The 19,617-nt window shown below is 55.6% G+C and overlaps 2 protein-coding genes across 2 annotated transcripts in view; one reads left to right on the top strand and one right to left on the bottom strand.

The window, feature by feature from the left end:
* The window catches only part of LOC138922324 (ral guanine nucleotide dissociation stimulator-like), a 378,765-nt gene that overhangs the window by 274,179 nt on the left and 84,969 nt on the right, over positions 1-19,617 (bottom strand). The gene's annotated exons all lie outside the window — the stretch shown is intronic.
* LOC138922321 (ral guanine nucleotide dissociation stimulator-like) lies at positions 1,179-11,174 on the top strand. The gene is made up of 14 exons (XM_070259067.1): positions 1,179-1,377; positions 1,816-1,932; positions 2,797-2,987; positions 4,440-4,552; positions 4,686-5,047; positions 5,830-6,045; positions 6,405-6,508; positions 6,986-7,052; positions 8,584-8,637; positions 9,056-9,130; positions 9,695-9,727; positions 10,093-10,214; positions 10,421-10,524; positions 10,850-11,174. Exons 1-14 carry the CDS (start codon positions 1,243-1,245, stop codon positions 11,005-11,007), a joined length of 1,851 nt encoding a protein of 616 aa, XP_070115168.1. The 5' UTR covers positions 1,179-1,242; the 3' UTR covers positions 11,008-11,174.

Here is a 19,617-nt window from a genome sequence, read left to right on the forward strand (position 1 = left end):
TCTCCCGGTTTCCGTGGTCTAGGCATTGGGCACGGCTTAGCTGGGAGCCTCTGCCTCCAGGTCTCCGTGAAGCAGGACCTTCAGTCTCAACTGAGGCTAGACTAGGGGAGGATTTGCTCCCAAGTCACTCACACGGGTGGTGTCAGGAGTCATTGGGACTGAGAGTCTGAGTCTCCATGTGACTGTTGGCTGGGCGCTCCCTCAGATCTCGCCTCCCTTGGCCTCTACATAGGGCAACTGAAATCATCGCCACTTGCTATCTCATTTCCAGAAATGTGACAGAGAGAGAGCGCAAGAGATGGAAACAGAGGGGGAGATAAAGGGAGGGAACTCAGGAAAGCAAGCAAGAGGGAAGTGACAGAGTTTTTGTAATTAAAACTTGGATGTGACATTCCATCAGCTGGGCTGTATTCTATTGCTCAGAAACCAGTTACTCAGGATGTAGTGGTTCCACAAGGATGTGCACAGCAGGAGGGAGGGAGCGCTGGGAGCCTTGGTGGAGGCTGCCCACCACATAGGCCGACAATGAGGCGCTTGGGTCTGGTTCTAAGGCCAACAGGAGACTGGGAAAGGTTGAATGCTAGTGAATGACAATATCTGAATTTCCTCGAACTTCCAACCCTTGAAGGTGCAGACCTGACAAGGAGCCCCCAAGGGGCAGGGACTTTTCCCAAATCACACGGCTGGAATCCAGGCCTGTTTGGAGAGGTATTCCCGACTGCATCCACCCCTTCTTGTAATTCTTCCACCTCTAAGTTCGGGGACCAGACCCAGGCGGCACCACCTCCCAGATATGGGAGGCGTTATCACATGTCCACCCGAAGACGTCCCTGGGAATGTGTTTCTAGCGCCATCCCATCGTGCAGGTTGGGAGACTGGGGAGGCCCTGAGAGGCACAGTGGCTTTTCCAGGACACAGAACTGCTAGGAAAAAGGAGATCCGAACTGGGCGCTCTCTCTTCAAAGCTGGGGCGCTGGTTCCGATCCCAAGGAGCTGTGGGGAGGGCTGTGATGGAACTTTCTGTACAGCTCGGGAGATGACACGGGCAAGGAGGGTGAGCGGTCAACAGCCCCGAGGGGGCTTTGGGTGGGTCTGATGGAGGGAAGGGCCCCCCATCCTGGAACCTTGGAGACATGACCTCACTTCCTTGGCGACCGACCCCAACAGAGCTTAGAACTCTGGTCACCAGGCAGCCATTTTGTACACATAGCCCATTTGACCAGAGACACTCGACACAGGAGGATGTGTTCGTGTATCCCCTCTTTGCGAGGCTCTGGCGCACAGAGAGCCAACAATGACAGTCTTCTCCAGCGCTGTCGACACTGGCTGAGACCGCACCTCCAAGACCTCAGGCCATTCGGAAGAAGGAACCCTCAGGTAACACAAGGCAGCCCAGGGCGGGCCACTCCGGGTCAGGCCACAAGTGTGATCCCACCCTCCCATGCGGGCAGCCCCACACCCCTTGACCCTTATTGTGTGTGTGTGTTGGCGGGCATGGAGTGACGGAAGGCAGGGATGAGCGTGGAGCTACCCTGGACGGGAGCAGACGGTTAGGGCTTGGAAGCCTGGCGGTATGTCGTGTTCATATCCCAGGTGGTGGCTGGCAGGATGGAAGGTGAGTGCTGGGAGCCAAGCCGCCCTACCCGTAGGTGAATCCCAAGCCCGTGAGGTGTCATCTCATTCCCTCCCTGTCTGGAGGTCTATGCGGATGCCCCTCTGTCTGTGCTCGGTGTGCGGGAGAGTTTTCCCCCTGTGGGCAAGTGCAGGCAGGCCCCTGCTACCTGCCGCCGCGGCCACCGGACGCTGTCTTTGCAGAGCTCCACCCAGGAGATGGTCCAGGAGCTGGCGCATGGGTCCTACGGCTCCATCTCCCTGGACAGGGGGCAAGTGCAGCAGACCACCGACCTTGCCCGGGGCTGGACTGAGGGGAGAGTGAGTGACACCCGGGGCCCTGAGATCACCGGGGTGTGTCCACAATCCAGAGTCAAATCTGGAGCCCTCCCCTGGACCCGCCCAGGGCTTTCCCACTGGAGTGTCCCAAGGGCCCAGTCCCAAAGGAATCTGGACTTCCACGCCTCCTCACCAGCTACCTAGGAGGGTGGGAAGTCGCTCTTTCCTAACCCTAGGCGGAGTAGACAAAACACTGATGTTTGCGCTTCACACTCGGCCAGGGGCATCTTTGAAATCTGCCATTTTCTGAATCTGAAACCTCTGTAACGAGGGTCTCAAACCTCCCTTTCGTGTAAAAGAAAGAAAAACCAGCGTCCTTTCTTGTAGTCAGCCAGATCCTCACAGCGTCTGTCTGCCCGTGCACTGTCTCCCGACTGGGGAGGGCTGAGGTTCCCACCAGACATTTCCCTTCATGTCAGGAGCACATGAAGCCTCAGGTGGGGGAGCGGGGGAGTCCTGCAGCCCTGGCTTAGGGCGGTTCTCAGTTCCGACCCACAGGACCCTGAGCAGCCACTTGGCAGCCCGAAGCTTCCGTCCTCTCATCTCTAGAATGGGGATGTTTGTGTTGGATTCGCTGGTCAGTGCTCTTAATGCACGCTTTGGTGCGGGGCGGTCTGTCCTTGCCAAGCCAGCCAAGTGTCCTGAGGAACTCATCGTATAATCCTCCCCCCGCCCAAACTCAAATTGGACTTTTCAAGCCTGGAAACCGGTTGGCTGTGGGCAATCCTGTCCCTCCTCTGCACACATCCCTGAGGGGCTCACAGTTCCTGGGGGACCTCCAGACCTTGACTTCCTGGAGGTTCACGCTGGTGCTGGTGACTCTGTGTCCTTCCTCATCTCACCCAGCGCGGAGAGTCACTCGGGCAGCGGAATGAGGCCTGCAGGATGCGGGCCCTCCAGGCAGGCCTGCTGGAGAGGCTGCCGCCGTCCATAGGACCAGCCTTGGCGCCTCGAAACATGGCCAACGTCACCACCATCGTGTTTGACTGCGCGGCTGTCCTCACCTCCCACGGGGTCCTGGACCACCTACTTGCTACGTGAGTGCCCAGCCCCTCCTCAGCACAGTGGTGACTCTGCCCACTGCCAGCTGTGTGTCTTGGAAACGGCCCTCCATCTCTCTGAGCTTCGATTGCTCCTCTGCAAAGTGGAGTGGGAGAGGATAAACTTCATCGGGTTCTGGTGGGCACGAATGGGATGAGCCACGGCAGGTGCTTCCCTGGGGCCTGGCTCTACAGAAGGGGCTGAGAGACGTGCCGTGGTTGTTCCTGGTTATTCTTTCCCTCTCCCCGATGAAGAGCAGTCTGCTCCCCCATCGCTGGGATGGGGCCTTTCTGAGTTTGCAAAGGCACACGGAAAGCACTCTGGCAGGGAGTGTGGGATTCCATGCAGCTGGTCGTGGGGCGGGTCCTTGGAGTAGCCAAGGAGGGGTCTCCGGGGCCGCAGAGGGGCCCCAGGCCCACTCAGCTACCGGGGATGCTTCTGGTTGGAGTTCATTCGAGAACACTGTATATTAAGCACCTGTGACATGCGGGAGCTTTAGAGACACTTGGCACAACGCAGTGAATGAAGCAGACACAGCCCCTGGACCCCCGCAGCAGCCTGAGACTCAGATAGTCACACACCATATCATCCACAGATCCTGTCCCCCGCCTGTCCCAGGGGATGCCCTCCTATGCTCCTTTACGACTGGAGGCCTCTTCCCACGTTCTCATGCATGATGGACCCCAGCGCCAACTAAAGACCTGAGTGTTCTTTGAGTGCCAGACGAGGGCCTCCTGTCTCCACAGAACAGGGCTGGGGGAGAACAAGAGGACAGAGGACTGTGGCTGGGGCGGGCCCGGCACAACTCTGATCTCACTCATCTTTTGATTCCTCTGGGAGGGCTGAGGTCTGATGGCTTCTACTGCAAGGGGATAGGAGTGAAAGAGAGCTGTGGGTGGGGTCCCAGAGCCCCTGGGAACCAGAGGGGAGGCTGGCTTGAGCTGTTCCCTGGCGACCCATCCCCACCACAGTCCCGTCTCCCTCCGCTTCCCCTTCTCCATATCCACCCCTTCTGACCACCACCAGCAGGCCCAGAAGAGAAGGGGTGTTAGCGAGCCGCTCACACATCGGCCTCAGTCCTCAGTCCACTTGCACAAGGGCGTGGAGGGCTGGGCTGGACTGTGTCCAGCCTCTTTGCGAGAAGAGTGGCAGTGGGAAGAAGAGACTCACACAAACCCCGTGTTCCACCTGCTGGATGAGCAGGCCTGCCACTGCCAGGATGGCCACACAGGAGTCAGCGCCGGGGTGGGACTCCCCCCTGGTGGAAAGGGGCAGGCACAGGGCCCAGACCCAAAGCAGGGTGCCTTGGGAGGACAGTGTGGAAGCGACGGCCAGGCCTCTGGCTCTGTGGCCCAACTGCTTCCGCCCAGTACCGCGTCTTCTATGGTGGGAACCTGGCTGGACCCAATGCAGGATTTCTGGGAGCCCACGCCCTTTCCCTCTTTCAGGATGCGGCTGGCCTCTCTGCGTGTCATCTGGCCTGGGTCGCACCTGGGAGGCCCTGCCTACCTTCCCCAGGTCCAGCTGCAACATCTGGGGCCCAGGAGGGCAGAGCTGGAAGGTGAGGGCACAGCAGTCTGGGAAGACTGTCTGCGGTGGGGTTCACGGGCTGGGGTTCCCTTCAAGACAGCGGAGTCTCTCCTGTCTTGTAAAGTCGGGTACGTAGGTGAAACTTTCTCTTTCTCCCGCTGCAGCGCCAGTTCCAGAGCTCCTGCCGGCTCTAGAGCCAGAGCAAGGGCCAGCTCCGGGGCCAGAGGCAGCTCCAGCTGTAGTTCCACCGTCCGCGCCGGAGCTGGAGGCGGCCTCACCACCAGCAGCCTCACCTCCAGCAGCCTCACCTCCATCGGCCTCTCCAGGGCCGGAGCGAGCGCCATCAGCTTCAGCCCCAGTGCCAGCTTCTGAGCTGGAGCAAGATGCGCCATTGACTTTTGGACGATCTCTGCCTCCAGCTGCCGAAGTCACCGCAGAAGCGAGCGCCGAGCTGAGAGAGGAGAGGCCTAAGCTGCTGGACTTCCCTCCGAAGCTGGTGGCCGAGCAGCTGACCCGGATGGATGCGGTGAGCAGCGGGGCTCTTGGGCTAGGTGGGGCCCGCCTTGGTGGGCCATCAGCTGCCCCAGACCTCCTGTTCCCTCAGCCGCAATCCAACGATGTGGGTGCAAGTCACAGCTCCCCCACTCACCCACCGGGTGACCTGGGCCACCTTCTGGCCCCCAAGTCCTTGCTGTCCCCACATGGACAGTAGAGAGCACACCAAGGGCGGGCACCTGCTGGGCAGAGTGGCTGTGCGGATGGATGAGGTCGAACAGAGAGGAAGCGGGGCAGAGAACAGCCCTCTGGTGGGGGAGGGAAGCTCACTGGAGTGCTGCCAAGTCCTGGGTCACTCACCCATCGGCCCAGGAGGCCTCAACAGCCTCCGTACTTATTAGACACCTAGTGCGTCCTTACCTACATGGAAGACAGGCAAACAAAGCCCATGGTTGTTGCTGCCTCGGGGGAACGTGCAGCTGAAAGGGGAGTGGGACCAGGGGGTGATGAGAACGGGTGGAAGATGCCCCTTGAGATGGGCAGGTGTGAGCCGTGTTCTGGTGCTTGGGGGAAGCAAGACTGGGCTGCGAGCCAATGGGACTTCTCTTCCCCGCCCCTATTGGGTCCTCGGTCATCCTGCGCTGGGCGGCCTCAGCGGACACAGACAAAACCCAGAGACTCCCAGAAGCTTCAGGCCACCTCCTCAGGTTCCTGAGCTGCAGCTGACCAGTGCCTCCTGCCTGGGGCTGCGGGGGCCTGCAGACTCTGAGCTCGGGTGTGGCAGGGTCAGGTGACAGTCCCCATCCTCCCCAGGAGCTGTTCAAGAAGGTGGAGCCCCGCCACTGCCTGGGTTTTGTGTGGTGCCAGCGGCCCAATGGGAGCAAGGAGTACCTGGCTCCCACGGTTCGGGCCACTATCAACCAGTTTCTTCACGTGTCCGGCTGCGTCATCACGACGTGCCTTGGGGACCTCAGCATGACGGCCCAGGACAGGGCCAGAGTCGTCGAGCTGTGGATTCAGGTGGCCAAGGTCAGTAGCGGCAGGGCCCAGGGAGCCCCTCCCTGGAGTCAGGGGGACTGCCCCTTCTCCTCTCGCAGCTTTCAGCCTTGAAGTCGGTGGTCTGGGCCTCGGCAAAGTCCTAGGCCCCTTGCTGCCAAGGGCCTGCTGACCTTGAGTGCTGGTCCCAGTGGTGGGAAGCTCCCTTCCCGCCCTGGGTTGAGCTAAAATCTTCCTGCCCGCGAGCGTTACTCATCAGCTCCCAGGTGTGCCCTCCCTCGCTTCCCTGGGCATCTGCCTCATCCAGGACAGCAGAAGCCCACGAGGGGACACAAGCCAGAGGAAGCAGGGCTCCAGCCCGCCGTCGCAGCTCATTCCCTTCCCTTCCTCAGGAGTGCCGAGTCCTTGGAAATTATGCGTCCCTGCGTGCCATCGTGTCTGCTCTGCAGAGCCCCTCCATCAGCCGTCTGCAAAAGACATGGGGACGAGTTGCCAGGTGGGTAGGCCGTGCTCCATCCAAGCACCACCAGGGCGGACCAGACATCCCCCGTGCGACTGCCATGGACCCCTCATTCAGCTAGGACCATCTGGGAGGCAGCGGACCCTAGGGATGGGGACTGGCCTCCTTGCTCGGGTCTCTGAGACTCTCTGAGACCCTAGGCAGTGGCTCCCCCCTTGTCACATCCTGGATTGAGCCACACTGGAGATTTCCAAGGGTGTACTTCGCAGCAACGGAGCCCTCATCGGCAACCAACGCTGTTAGAAACAATGTGCTCAGTCGGAGTGGGAATGGAGGCCCCAGGTGACCGCAGGAGAGCCTCCACCCGAGTCCCACGGTGACCTCAGAGCTCCGAAGAACCCGGGGAAAACCCTCGTCCAGGCCCCAGGCCCTTTGAACCTTCCGGGTTCTCAGCCAAAGGCATTTCGCCTTCAACCGCCCCGGGTTTTCTTTCCTCCTTTCCTCTCCCCTCAGGAAGAGCTCTCGAAAGTTGAAGAGGTTCATCAAAGACCAGTGGGTGAGCAGGAGGCAGCTGGTGAAGGTAAGACGGAGGCTGCACATCTGGAAGGAGGGGGAGCGAGAGGGGAGGGGACCCGGCAGGATGAGCTTTGGTTCTCCTGTCACGTGAAGTTGGTCAGGAAAAGATGGACAGGAAGAGGGATGTGCTAGCTCCATGGGCAGGTGGGGGCAGTTTGGGACAGGAGGCCAGGGGCATGGGATAGAATGGTGCGGGCTGGACTGTTCCAGGAGGCTGAGGACCTGGCAGAAGGTGCCGGTGTCTGGCTTCCATGCTGCTCCATCAGCTGCCCTGCATCTTCCTCCTGGCCACTGGCTGGAGCGAGTGGGCGGGCTTCCTTTCTTCCGAAGTCAGCCCAGTCTGTGCTCAGGAAGCCAGGGCCCCACTGCTCCTTCTGTCTTCACTGTGCCTCGCAAGAAGGGCACCCTGCCTGCCTGAGGGATGGGCACTGCCGGATCCCACGGGCCGGGGGCACTCAGGGGCTTCCCAGCCTTGGGACGGACACTGGACCTGGGACAGATCTGTGTCCCCTCGGTGACTCCCCACTCTGGCCCCTAAAGTGGGCGCTGCAGACAGTCCCAGTGGGATGCTCACCCAGGTCCTTGTTGGCGATGACATGTGCCCCGGAGGGCAAGGGCAAGTGCCCAGGGAACTGATGGCTTCTTCAGGGATCCTTCCCGCCCAGACGTCAGAAGTTTCCTCGTAAAACAGAAAGGAAATGCCACCCCGCAGTGCCCTGGTCGCCCCCTCCCCTGCTAGTCAGACGTGGCATTCGGGGTCCCCATCCTGAGCGGATGAAGAAAGAATTCTGTGCAGGGGAACTCCCTGAGGGGATCCTAGGGAGCTGAGGGCTTTAGCAAGGCCTTGGCCTCGGCCTGGGATCAGAGACTCCTGGGCGTTGGGGCTGGCAGAAGCCACTTGACCAGGCCTCCTGAGACACCTCATCTCCCTCCATCCGTGGCTCGGCCCAGCTGGGGGCCCGAACACAGCCTGAGAGTCCCGAGGACAGCACTGTGGTCAGCGGCTGGGCAGAGGGTGGTGTGAAGGCAGAGGAGACAGGGGCCTGTGGCTGGGAGGGGGAGCAGCCTCTCCTCTGGGGCCCCCTGAGCAAGTCCCTGCCCCTGTGTGGGCCTTGGTCTCCTCATCTGGGAGCCAGAGGGAGATGAGCCGTGGTGCAGGCCTCACAGTGGGTGCCGAGGCTCAAGGGTGGGGAGGAATGTGGGGAGCTTGGACCTGGCTCCAGAGGCAGGCTTGAGCGGAGAGCAGTGATGACGGTCAGATGACGCTTGGGCCTCAGGAGACTGTGGGAGGCAGACAGAGTTCGTCAAACCTTCCAGACGAGGTAACAGGTTCAGGGAGGCCTGGGCGGGCCCAAGGTCACACAGGAGTGAGTGTTGGAGCTGGGATGGCTCTGGAATCAGAGCACCCTGGAGGCGGGAGCCGCAGGGGCACCAGGTGACTGGGGCCACATGTCCAGGGTCCCCGATCTGGGAGGGGTCTGGGAGGACACTTGGAGGGGAGCGTCGGCTCACTGGCCCTGTCAACACCCTGGCAGGAGGCGACCTCTATGTTGACCAGCCTGGAGACGGGCCCCACAGGTGCCCAGAAGGTAAGGGTGCCTGTGGAGGAGGGGCCCAGGAGTCGCAGGAGAGGGGACTCCCCTTCCTAGCCGGAGGTCTCTACCAGCAGAGAGGGAGCCTTTCTCCTCCAGCCCTGCTCCTGGTGCCACAGACCTGAAATGCCTGCATTGGAAGTGACCAGGAGGAGGCCTGGAACGGATGGGCGCACAACGGATTTGGGACAGGGAGGGGCGGGGACCACGTACCCTGGGTTTTGCCAGAGCCGGCTGCTGGGAGGTGCCTGGAGGAGTTTGGGGTTCCTGGAGGAGAGAAGAGGAGGAAATTGGGGGGAGGCCGCCTAGGTGGGTAGCTTGGGCTGGGCAGGAGGCTGGGGTGAGGAGTGGAGGAGAGGTCTTTGACGGCTCCTGAGAGCGGGATCTCATCACCGTCTCCACCCCGCTGGCACAGGGGCTCATCCCCTTCCTTGGCACATTCCTCAATTACCTACTGCTGCTGGACACCAACATGGAGGATTACCTGGAGGTGAGTGAGCCTGGAGGTGGAGCTGGGGATCAGGATTCGGAGATTTGGGAGGAGAGACTTGCACTGAGGCTTGAGCTCACAACCCTTGGCAGAGTCCTCTCGTGAGGGCCTCACAGCCACCCCGGGAGCTGGGTGTCATGGCCATCTTAGTGATGAGTGAATATAGGATCCAGGTGAGCCGCCAGTCCAGGCTGCCTGACTGCGGAGCTGCTGGAGGGTGTGTCTGAGCTGGACTCAGCCTCTCCCTCAGGCCCCGCCCCTGCAGGGAGTGAAGCCAGGCCCCTCCAAGGCAGGAAGCACACGAGTGGCTGAGCATCCCTTCCTGCCTGAGGCCTCAGTCTGTCTGTCTGTCAGAGAGGGCTGTCTTAGAATGTCCCTGAGCCATAGCCCCGTGGCCTCCTTGCTCTGGAGCTCAGAGTCTTGCCCGGGACCCATTCCCGTTTCTGGTAGCGCCTGCTCCCTGGTCGACCCTGCTGGTAGTGCAACCTGAGAAAGGGTGGAGACGGGGGCTAGCTATGGGCTAAGGGGGCTGTTGCTCATGGGCTTTGGCTCTCTGCCTTCCAGGGAAATGAGATCAATTTTGAGAAAAGGAGTGAGGTGAGCAGCTGTGGCCTCCCCGTGCGGAGGGTGGGGCTGTGGCAATCAGAGACTCCTCCGGGGAAGACCTTCTCTGGCCCGATGCCTTGGGCCTTGCTTTCCTTGGGAGAGTTCGGCACCCAGAGCTGGGAAAGCCGTCCCATTGGTGCGTGGGGGAAGGGGCTGGCACCAAGGACACCTTCCTGCAGGAGGAGCTATTTCAAGCCAACTGTGAGAACGAGCAAGTCCTGCACGGAATTGGAGGGAAGGAGGGTTCCCATGTGGGCCAAGACCCCAGACCAGCTCCTTGACCCTCTTCTCACCTGTCTGAGTCCCCAGCACGGTCCCCCACCCAGGCCCCGTCTGCATCATGTCCTTTCTCCCAGGAATTCAAAGTCACCGAGCAGATCTTCCTGCTCCAGGAGGCAGTCCATCTTTACCACATTGAGGCTGAGGAGCGATTTGGGGCCTGGTTCGAGGCCATGGAGCCCCTCAGCGAGGATGAGAGGTGAGGCGGGGCAGGAGTTGGTGAGGGCAAGGCGGACTCTCTCTGATGGCCAGCTCCAGGGAGCCCGTGCCCGTGGCTTCCGGGTCAGTCCCGGGGCTTGTCGCATGGTCACCCGTGGGGCCCTGGGACTCCAACTGCTGGCCGTCTCTGGGAGGGTCACCTGAGGTGTGGCTCCCGGTAGCTGAAAAGTCCCCTCTGTCCTTTAGCTACAGCCTGTCCTGCCACCTGGAGCCCCCACAGGAGAGGGCCGGCAAGATGCGCCGGTTTTTCCTGCCCAAGAAGAACCGCGCGTCTCTCAGCTCAGGGCTCGGTGAGTGTCCAGACAGGCAGGGACTGAAGCCAGGGGCTCCGGAAAGCTTCGGGCTAAGCACGGGCCTAGGGAGATGGACAGCCGGCACGGGGATCCCAGCTCCACTGCTGACCAGGCCTGTGAGGGACAATTCCCTTGACCTTTGTGGGACTCAGCTTCCTCTTCTGTGAAATGGGTGAAGCGAAATGCCAGCTCCCATGTCAGGGACAATGGGGTAGTGTTGACTGAACACTCAGGACAAGGTTTGGAGCAGAATGCAGTGGGGCTGAGGTGTTGGGCTGGGATACTGGTGTGACCCCCCCAATCATCAGTGTCTTCTCTTCAGTCACCAGACCCCTGACGCAGAACCCAGCAACAGTGGCAGATCCCGGTCCTTCCAACAGCTCGAGTGCAGCCTGCTCTTCAGCGGCGGGGACGCGGCTGGGAAACACGCGGGGCCCCAGGCCGGCTCCTCCCATGCTGATGGGGAGAAGAACATTCTAAGCCTTTTCCTGGGAGCCCTGGAGCCCAAGAGGGAGGGGACGACCCCACCCCACAGGCCTGGCAGCTCCACCCCAGCGCCTGTTTACCACTTGGGAAGGGGCCGTATTTCTTTCGTGTTAGTAGTTAGTGCTAGTTTTGAATTTGATGTTAAAATCCTGTTTCTGTTCGAGCCTGCGAGTCACGGTCTGGTTCTTTCCCCTCCTGTGCTCGTGTCAAGGAGACACAGACTCTCGCGTTCCTCCTGGAATGAAGAAATCTTGCAGGGTCTCGGCTTATTGTATGTGAGAGAAGGGAGAAGGGCCAGGCCCCTCCCTGGATACTGAGGGACACCTCCGCGCCCCCCCTTACTCAGAGGACGGCTTCATTTCAGTGTGGTTCACGTGGGCCAGGAGCAGAGACAGCACCCAGAGCTCCTGGCATTTAGAGGGTGGAGGTACTTTCACAGGCAGAGCCACAACCACTGGAATGCGGGTGTCTTTAAAATGGCACGGGCCAGCACCACGACCTGCCCCAGGACAGTGGCTGCTCTTCCACCCCTTTGGAGGAGAGGCCACGTGTTCGGCTTCTCTTGTGGAGGTTCCTCTTCACCAGATGTTAGGAACTTGTCGTTTTCTAATGAGGCTCTGGACAGCAGCAGCTCTAAGTGCAGAGAACGATGTAAAAGCTCAAAACGTGCATGTGGAGGGTCAAGGCCGGAGAAGGTCATGTGCAGATGGACTAAGGGCAGGCAGGACCCTCCCTCCCCCGGCCCCTCTGGGGGCTCCATGTTCACCCTTCACCTGGATTGGAATCCTCTGGGATCCTGGTCCACGGCTCTGAATTCCTTTCCCTGCAAGTTTGGTATCCAGGGGGACAGATCTGTGATGCAGCTTTGAAGGCTACATCTGGGCATCCTTCCCGACGCATCACTGCTCCTTGTCCACCAGGATTTCCTGCCTCCGTGCACTTCCTTCTGCAATTCTTGGAAGGGCAGAAATTCCCTCGAATGCCTCGGCCTCTCTGTCCCGTACCTCGTGGCCACTCCTCCCTGGCAGGGTCTGACGGATCACGGGTGGAGTCTGCTTTGCAAACATTAGATACCCTAATCCTGGCCAAAGAATGACCTATACTCTCCCTCGCTGCCCAGGGTGACATCTGGGCCCCTGTGGTTCTGAGGTGTGTGGTCTCAGGCAATCACCTGTTCACACACTCAGGCATGTTGTTTCTGACTCATCCTAACGGGGCAGGAGGACCTGAGCCTATAAACCATGCAGCCCCTCGGAGGGCTGTGTTCTCTTGCCCAGCCTTATGCTCCGTTTATGGTGTGGGTGTGAACCTTTCCCGTTGGAAGCTTTCAGAGATGAGTCGTGAGAGGAGGGTGGTTGAGGGGTCCAGCAGGGAACGCAAGCAAACGGATGACGGGTAAACACAGCCTGACAAAATTAAAACACTTAAATGGTTCCAGTCTGGTGGTGAGCAGACACTGCTCCGAGCTCACTCCAAGAACCCACCCGGTGACCAGGAGCTAGAGGGTTACCACCTGGCATTTTGAACGCCCCCCCCCCCCACCCCACCCCGGGAAAGACCCTGTAAGACTAGGACCACAGGAAGTGCTTGGCCCTTCTGAGTTCTCCCCTCCTTTCTGATGGCTGCAAGTGTCACCCAGACACACAGCAGCGTGAACCCTGCCAGGGAGGCCTCCTCAGTACGGCCAGCAGCTGAGGAGAAATGCTGGTTCCCAGCAGCCCAGGCCCTTCTTGGTATGGCACAGCCATCCAGGAAGGTGACTTTCTAAATGGAAGCCGGAGCCGGCTGTACCTTCCCGCCACAGAGAAAGAGAAGTGCCAAGTCCCAAGGCTAGTCCAGGCCCAGGAGGAAGACACCGTGTCCAAGGGGTTTCCCTCACAGGGCCGTGAGGCTCCTGAGAGCCGACCCTTTGGTTGCAGCGCTTTGTTTGTCATGAGCCTACCAGACGGCAGAGGACAATAACTCGCTGCCTCTTTGGGCTTCCAATGGCCAAAAATGAACTGATCGCCAGCAAAAAGAGGCCCACATGTGCAGCACCTGTATCTCATCAGTCTTTATGTTACTTTGATATAAATTTTAGAGAGAGAGCTATATATATATGTTCACTCACACACAAATATATCATGCACTCTAACTTATTCCAAACAGAATCAAGAAATAATACTCATACTCCTCAAATGCACGGTTTTGCAGCTGGTTCCCTCTCGGTAGCTGGTATTTATAAGCACCTTCTTCCAGGACCCATTTCATCTTCCCTTCGCCCTCCACAAACCCCGCGGCTGGTCATGGTGCTCTGCCTGGTTAGGGGACCATAACCTGCCTTCCTGAAGGGTCTGGGTCATGGCAGTCCTACCTGGATTGGATTCTGCTCATTCCCTGGGGACTTCAAGCCCAGGACGTGCTAGCCCACAAAACGCGGTCAGGAATCTCCTGAAGTCCACACGTGGGCTTCCTCCTCTCCAGGCTGAGGAGCAGAGGGAAGCCCGAGTCCCAGAGGAACACGAGGGCTCCAGACAGTGTCTGCTTTGCATGTCAAGATGGAGAAAACTCAGGGGAAACTCTGAGGGTGAAGCAAGGCAGTCCGTTGTCATCATTCTCTGCACTGAATCCACCCAGACGGTTCCAGCAGAGGCTCCACAACAAGCAGCCCCAAGCACCCAGGCGGGAGGCCGGCTGCGCTGTCCTGCCTGGGCTTGCCCAGTACATGCATGGTCTACATATTTTGCAAATGACCACAGCTGAAGATGCCCAAGGGCTAAGATTCACCCTGAGCTAACATCCATTGCCAATCTTCCTCGGTTTTTTTTTTTTTTTTCGCTTGAGGAAGACTAGCCTTGGGCTAAGATCTGTGCCCGTCTTCCTCTATTTAACACGTGGGATGTCTGCCACAGCATGGCCCGATAAGCGGTGTGAATGTCCACAACCGTGACCCGAACGTGCCAATGCCGGGCCTCCAAAGTGGAGTGGGCCAGTTTAAGCCCTGCGCCACCCTAGGTTATTTTAACACATCACTCTCAGAAACTGATAAATCTGTCACGTGAAGGTAAGCAATTCTAAAGAGGATTTCCGTAATACTGCAAGCTCCATCCCTCCAATAGACAATCAAGTCCTAACAAGCAGCGGTTTATTGTCACGTTGCTGATGCCGGAAAAGGTCTCTGTTGACAGCACGATCCCTCAAAGGCCTTGTCCATTTCTGTGAATCCCATTTCCAGCACATAGAGATCTAAAGATTGAGGCAAATGTGGTCTTTCCTCCTTGCAACTCTGAATTAACATGCAATAAAGAGCAGAAAAATGGAGACCTGGAAGCAGACCTCTTATTTGAGAACAGAGATATACCAGCGCTTTTGAAATGATCTTTGGAGTCTACCGGAGTATTACACAGAAGGAATGATCCATTCCGACTAGGTAGGTTTTACTGTGTCGCTGTGAGGGCGACAACGGAATCATCCCGCGAATCGGTAACTCTGTGACTTTCAAGCGCAGATAAATAATATACTTCGGAAAGGAAAATGCGAGAGCACCGTGAAACGGAAAGCCCTCCTTGCTCTACTCAGCTGAAATCCAGTCTCTCCTCCACAAGAAATCCCTGTCTATGCTTCCTACGTCCCACAGAGGAGTTTAATAAAAGAAAAGGATTGGTATGTCTTGAAGTTGCAAGAGCTCAAGCAAGAAAACGTGGGACCCTTCAAGGAGACGTCAGTGAAGTGCCGGGCTCCATCTCAGGGGCACCAGCGTCTCCTCTCTTTCCTGGTGCTGTCAGCACATCCTTCTTGGGCGCTCACTTTCTCTGCCTGGCTGCTGAGCCTGTCCACAATCGCTCTCTCCCGCCCTCTTCCCCGTCCCCTCCTGTTTGCTCAGATCTTCCACAGTCACCAGCAATTGTTGGCCGTGGAGCTATGGGATGCCCAGACCAGTTCCCAGAATCATCTCTGCCAAATCTGAGGAAGGGCAGGGGTGTGTATGGGACTGGACGGGGCACCCCATGCGAGCGCACCCCGCAGGAATTCACCTCTGCTGCAAGGTGCAATTTTGCAAGGCTACGGCAAGTTCCAAAGGGCTTGCCACTTCTCTCCTGCCAGCAGACCTGTTGGGGCTGGTGCCACGTGCTCTCCCAGCGACCCCTCACTGCTGGGTGGGATGGCATTCTAGTAACTGGCCTTCTGAATATGTAACTGCGCATCCTCAAAGAGATGGGAATTCTTAATCCGGGCTTTGGTTTGGGTTGATTCCCACGATCACGCAGCTTCCTCTGCGAAGACTTGACCATAATCACTTCTTTTCCTCTCATCCTGTAAAAGTAATCATGAAACTGGACCCAAATGAGAAATGAAGCATGGCTTCTTAGGACAATTATCTCAGTTTCCCTGTACTTCCACCCTTCCTCTCTCCCTCTGGAGCTCTTCTGACCTGTGTCCCAGGACATCGTCAAGCAGATTTGGGTCAAGGACAGAAAGCTCAAGGTCAAAACTCAGGACTGCTCCAGATCAGTTTTCCTCCCCCGTCTCGTAACACCCCCTCCTTGTTTCAGTGTGATTTTATTCTCTTTTATTGCTCTTGCCATTCTCATCTGTGCAAGTCCTGGCACTCTCTCTGAGGACACGTGATCCCCCAGCTTACTATAGATCCCAATTCCCATCCTTTCTGTGTTTTCTGACTATTCCTTTGGTTAACCCATTGGCCAGTTGTTGCTCTTAGCCTCTTTAGGGTCTAAATCAATTGTGACATTATCAACTACCCCACTCTTAGCGACTCACTCCCAGGTCCTGACATTTACATAACCCAAACGATCATGTTCACAACTAAATAAGTTAGAGTCCAGCCCCATGGCTGAGTGGTTAAAGTTGCGTGTGTTCTGCTTCAGGGGCCTGAGGTTTGCGGGTTCAGATCCCAGGTGCAGACCTACTCCACTCATCGGCCACGCTGTGGAGGCATCCCACGGACAAAGGAGAGGAAGACTGGCACAGATGTTAGCTCAGGGTAATCTTCCTCCTAAATAAAGAAATAAACCCTTCAGAAAATGTATTCATCCACCACAAATTCCTGATTTCCAATATGTCTTCAAACATTCATACAGAAGATACCTGTTCCTTCAGATCGGAAGTGATGCCAGATCACCATGTCCTCACTTTAATTTCCTCGTGGACCTGTCAGTCCTACATTCCACGGACTGTGATCTCAATAATTTCCTTGAAATAATCAAGAATTCCTTACCACTCGTCTTATTTGTGTTGTAAAACTGGAAACCCGGGAGATCCTGATTATCTGCTTTGCCATTCTACTGCTAGTCTTATGATAACTGCTGAAGAAAAAGCACACAACACGATATTTTGTCATCACCATAAAGACAAAATCATCTGCATCAACTGGGAAGCATCCATAATGCCTGGACATTTTTTTTCTTCTTTCATCTCTCGGGTCAATAGCAAAAACACCAAGGCACTCAGTTAACAAATGGGCAAAGGAGTAGAATAGCCATTTTTCCAAAGAAGACACACAAATGGCCAACAGCCACATGAAAAGGTGCTCAGCATCACTAATCTTTAGGGAAATGCAAATCAAAACCACAAGGAGATATCACTTGACACCGGTTAGGGCGGCTATTATCAAAAAAAGTAGAGGTGACAAATGTTGGTGAGGTTGTGGAGGAAAAGGAAGCCTTGCAACTGTTGATGGGAACGTAAACTAATACTGTAATGATGGAAAATAGTCTGGAGGTTCCTCTAAAAATTAAACCTAGCGTATAATGTAGCAATCTCACGGTATTGTGTTTTGTACTTCGAATTTCTAACAGAGTATATATTCTGTTAAGTGTTCTTAAAGCAAAATAATGATAATAGTAAAGGGGGTGGGAGAAAACTTTGGTAGATGATGGATATGTTTATGGCCTCGATGGTGGTGATGGTCTCATGGGTGGACACTTATGTTCAAATTCATCAAGATGCATACGGAAAAGTATGACATCATTACCGATTCTTCTGCACCTTAAAACACAACATGTCCTCATCCAGAAAATGAATATTGACTACGTCTGGGGACAGACGTTAGTTAGACTTATCGTGGTGATTATTTCACGATACATGCAAATCATTATATTGTACAAATGAAACTAATATAAAGTATATGTCAATTATACCTCAATTAACAAGCGCACACATCATACAAGACTATTTGAACACTGTAAACGAGTTCAGTGAATCCCTGAAACTATCCTATCCCCAAATGTCACAGGAAGCAAGGAGGATGAAGTAAGATGGAAAGTTGTTGTGCAAAGCTGCATGCAAATTAAAATCCTTTAAGTTGCGTTCAGCTGCTGTCACTGCAAACCAAGACAAGCATGGACAGTCCTTGGTGAGTCAGCTTCCGGTCAGCTCTTCCCCAAGGCCCGGCAGTCATGCGCCCCTCCCCTAGTGGGTCACTCTGCTCTGTCCTCCAAAGTGGCCAGCAGGAAACCCTGGTAAGATCCTGGAGGACAGCCGCTTTCCATCCTAGATACTCACGTTTTAACAGACACTCGAGATGAAATGTCAAGACTTAAAGCATAAGTGTCTATTTGTGTAGTGTAGGGTATAAGGGAAACCATAGGAGGTCTTTTCAGCATCTCTCAACTCATAATGCAAACATAGCCCTGTCTTCAGAAGGACCGTCCTTGGTCTTTTGTGCAGAGTAGGGCATGTCGCAGGTGGCACGAAGGACAGGTTGTAGCAGCACTATCCTCACTCCAACAAAACTATCTCACTGGACATGACCCCGTGGGTCTCCAAAATTAGTTACTGAACATAAAGAAAAAAAACTATCTCTCTAGAGGGGCAATTTTACCGATCAAGGGAAAACTTCTGAATTTTCGCATCTTATAACAAATAAATGATATGTCCTATTCTATCCTAATGAGGTAGCATGGGTACTTCCATAATAAATACTTTTCATTTTCAGTTCAAACATGCTCAGCTGCTTTCAAAAACCAAAAAACCAAAACAGAAACCCAGGCATGTAAAATTAAGTGTTTTAACTTGATAAAGTACTAACACAGCAGTGGCTTCTAAGGGAAGAGCTTTCAAACGAAATGATCACTTTTGGTAATGACCGTAGAAGATGGTGCTATCGCTGTGAAAGGATGGAACCAATCCAGAACGAGCCAGCTTTTGGTTAAGGACAACGGAATTGAATCAGATGCCAGAAATACTCACTTGGAAATCAAAGTCCCATCATCATCCCTGGAAGCATTTCTGGAACTTTCCCTTTGGACACAAATTTTTGTCTTCCAAAGGAGCAGACATAATACAGAGCAAATAGCAGACAGAGGAAGATGAGTCCCAGTTTGCCAGGCACCAAAAGGGAATTAGTGGCCCTGAGTCACATCTCTAGGAGCCCCACTGGGTGAGGGCTTTCACCAGGACCACACATGTCCACTCAGCAAGGGGAGTCCTCAGGGATGTTCACCTTACTCCCCAGCCCATCGAAACTGAAACAAGACAACCCAGAGAGAGAGAGAGAGAGAGAGAGAGCACATGTTAAATTCAATGAGTTGGGGGGCCAGCCCCACGGCCACGTGGTGGAGTTCCCGTGCCCCGCTTCAGCAGCCCAGGGTTCGGATCCTGGACAGGGACATGGCACGGCTCATCAGGCCATGCTGAGAGGGCATCCCACATGGCACAACCAGAAGGTCCTACAACTAGGATACACAACTATGAACTGGGGAGGGGAGGTTGGGGAGAAGAAGAAGGGGAAGAAGAAGAAAAAGATTGGCAACAGATGTTGGTTCAGGCGCCAATCTGGAAAAGAAACAAAAAAAATCAAATGAATTGCTCACGTAGGGCACGCAAAGCGTCTAACTGTGAGGTGAAACAATGGAAAAACAAACTTACTGGCCTCCTGGCAGGAACCTTGTTCTTTAATGAGCACAGGCCTCGTGCTTCACTGTCTCATCCCCTGGGATGATGCTGTTTGGTGCGACAGAGGATGAACTTTCCCTGCAGAGGTCAACATGCATTTGTTTTTATAAAATCAGGATTCTGCTCTCTACTTTCATATCTCGGTTGTCAAATATCCACTGTGATTATAATCATTTTACTATTATTTGAGACAATTTCAAAGGTTACACAATATGCAATCAAAAGAATGTCCTAATTTGTTCCACAGTGGCCTGAAGGGAAAGTCACCAGACAACAGGCGGGGAGGGAAGGCTTACTTCAGCAGCAGTTTGAACAAAGGGATCTCGGAGGACCTGACGTTTTGAACTGAAACGGAGTATAGAGTAGGAATACGTGTGTGGATCCTGGGGCGGAGATGAAGGGTGACTGCTCAGTGTGCTGGCAGCAGCAGTGCTTGTTCTGTCAGGTGGTTCTGAGAGTTTGCGTTAAACATCACTCCCTGGATGTCAACTGTAGTCATCGGACGAGATCGGAGACCGAGAGGTGAAGGGGTGTCTAGTTGGCGAGGGGGAGTTAACAGCTTCCGTTGGAAATATGTTTGCTTAAGGTGCCTATAACATACACCTGGAGCATTATAGCTCAGAAATAAGATCTGGACGTGGTTTTTAGACATCGTCATCATAGAGATAACAGTGGAAGGCATTGAAGCAATAGAAGAAATGCACAAGAGTA

Source organism: Equus caballus, unplaced genomic scaffold (assembly GCF_041296265.1).
Source record: "Equus caballus isolate H_3958 breed thoroughbred unplaced genomic scaffold, TB-T2T haplotype2-0000768, whole genome shotgun sequence".
Lineage (NCBI taxonomy): Eukaryota > Metazoa > Chordata > Mammalia > Perissodactyla > Equidae > Equus > Equus caballus.

What these genes read in the sequence shown, in the direction of transcription:
- LOC138922321 (XM_070259067.1), top strand. Translation starts at nt 1,243, where the DNA reads ATGTGTTCGTGTATCCCCTCTTTGCGAGGCTCTGGCGCACAGAGAGCC. An exon ending in CTGGACCACCTACTTGCTAC is followed by an intron (nt 2,988 to 4,439) that starts GTGAGTGCCCAG and finishes TCCCTCTTTCAG; the next exon opens with GATGCGGCTGGCCTCTCTGC. An exon ending in CCCCTCAGCGAGGATGAGAG is followed by an intron (nt 10,215 to 10,420) that starts GTGAGGCGGGGC and finishes TCTGTCCTTTAG; the next exon opens with CTACAGCCTGTCCTGCCACC.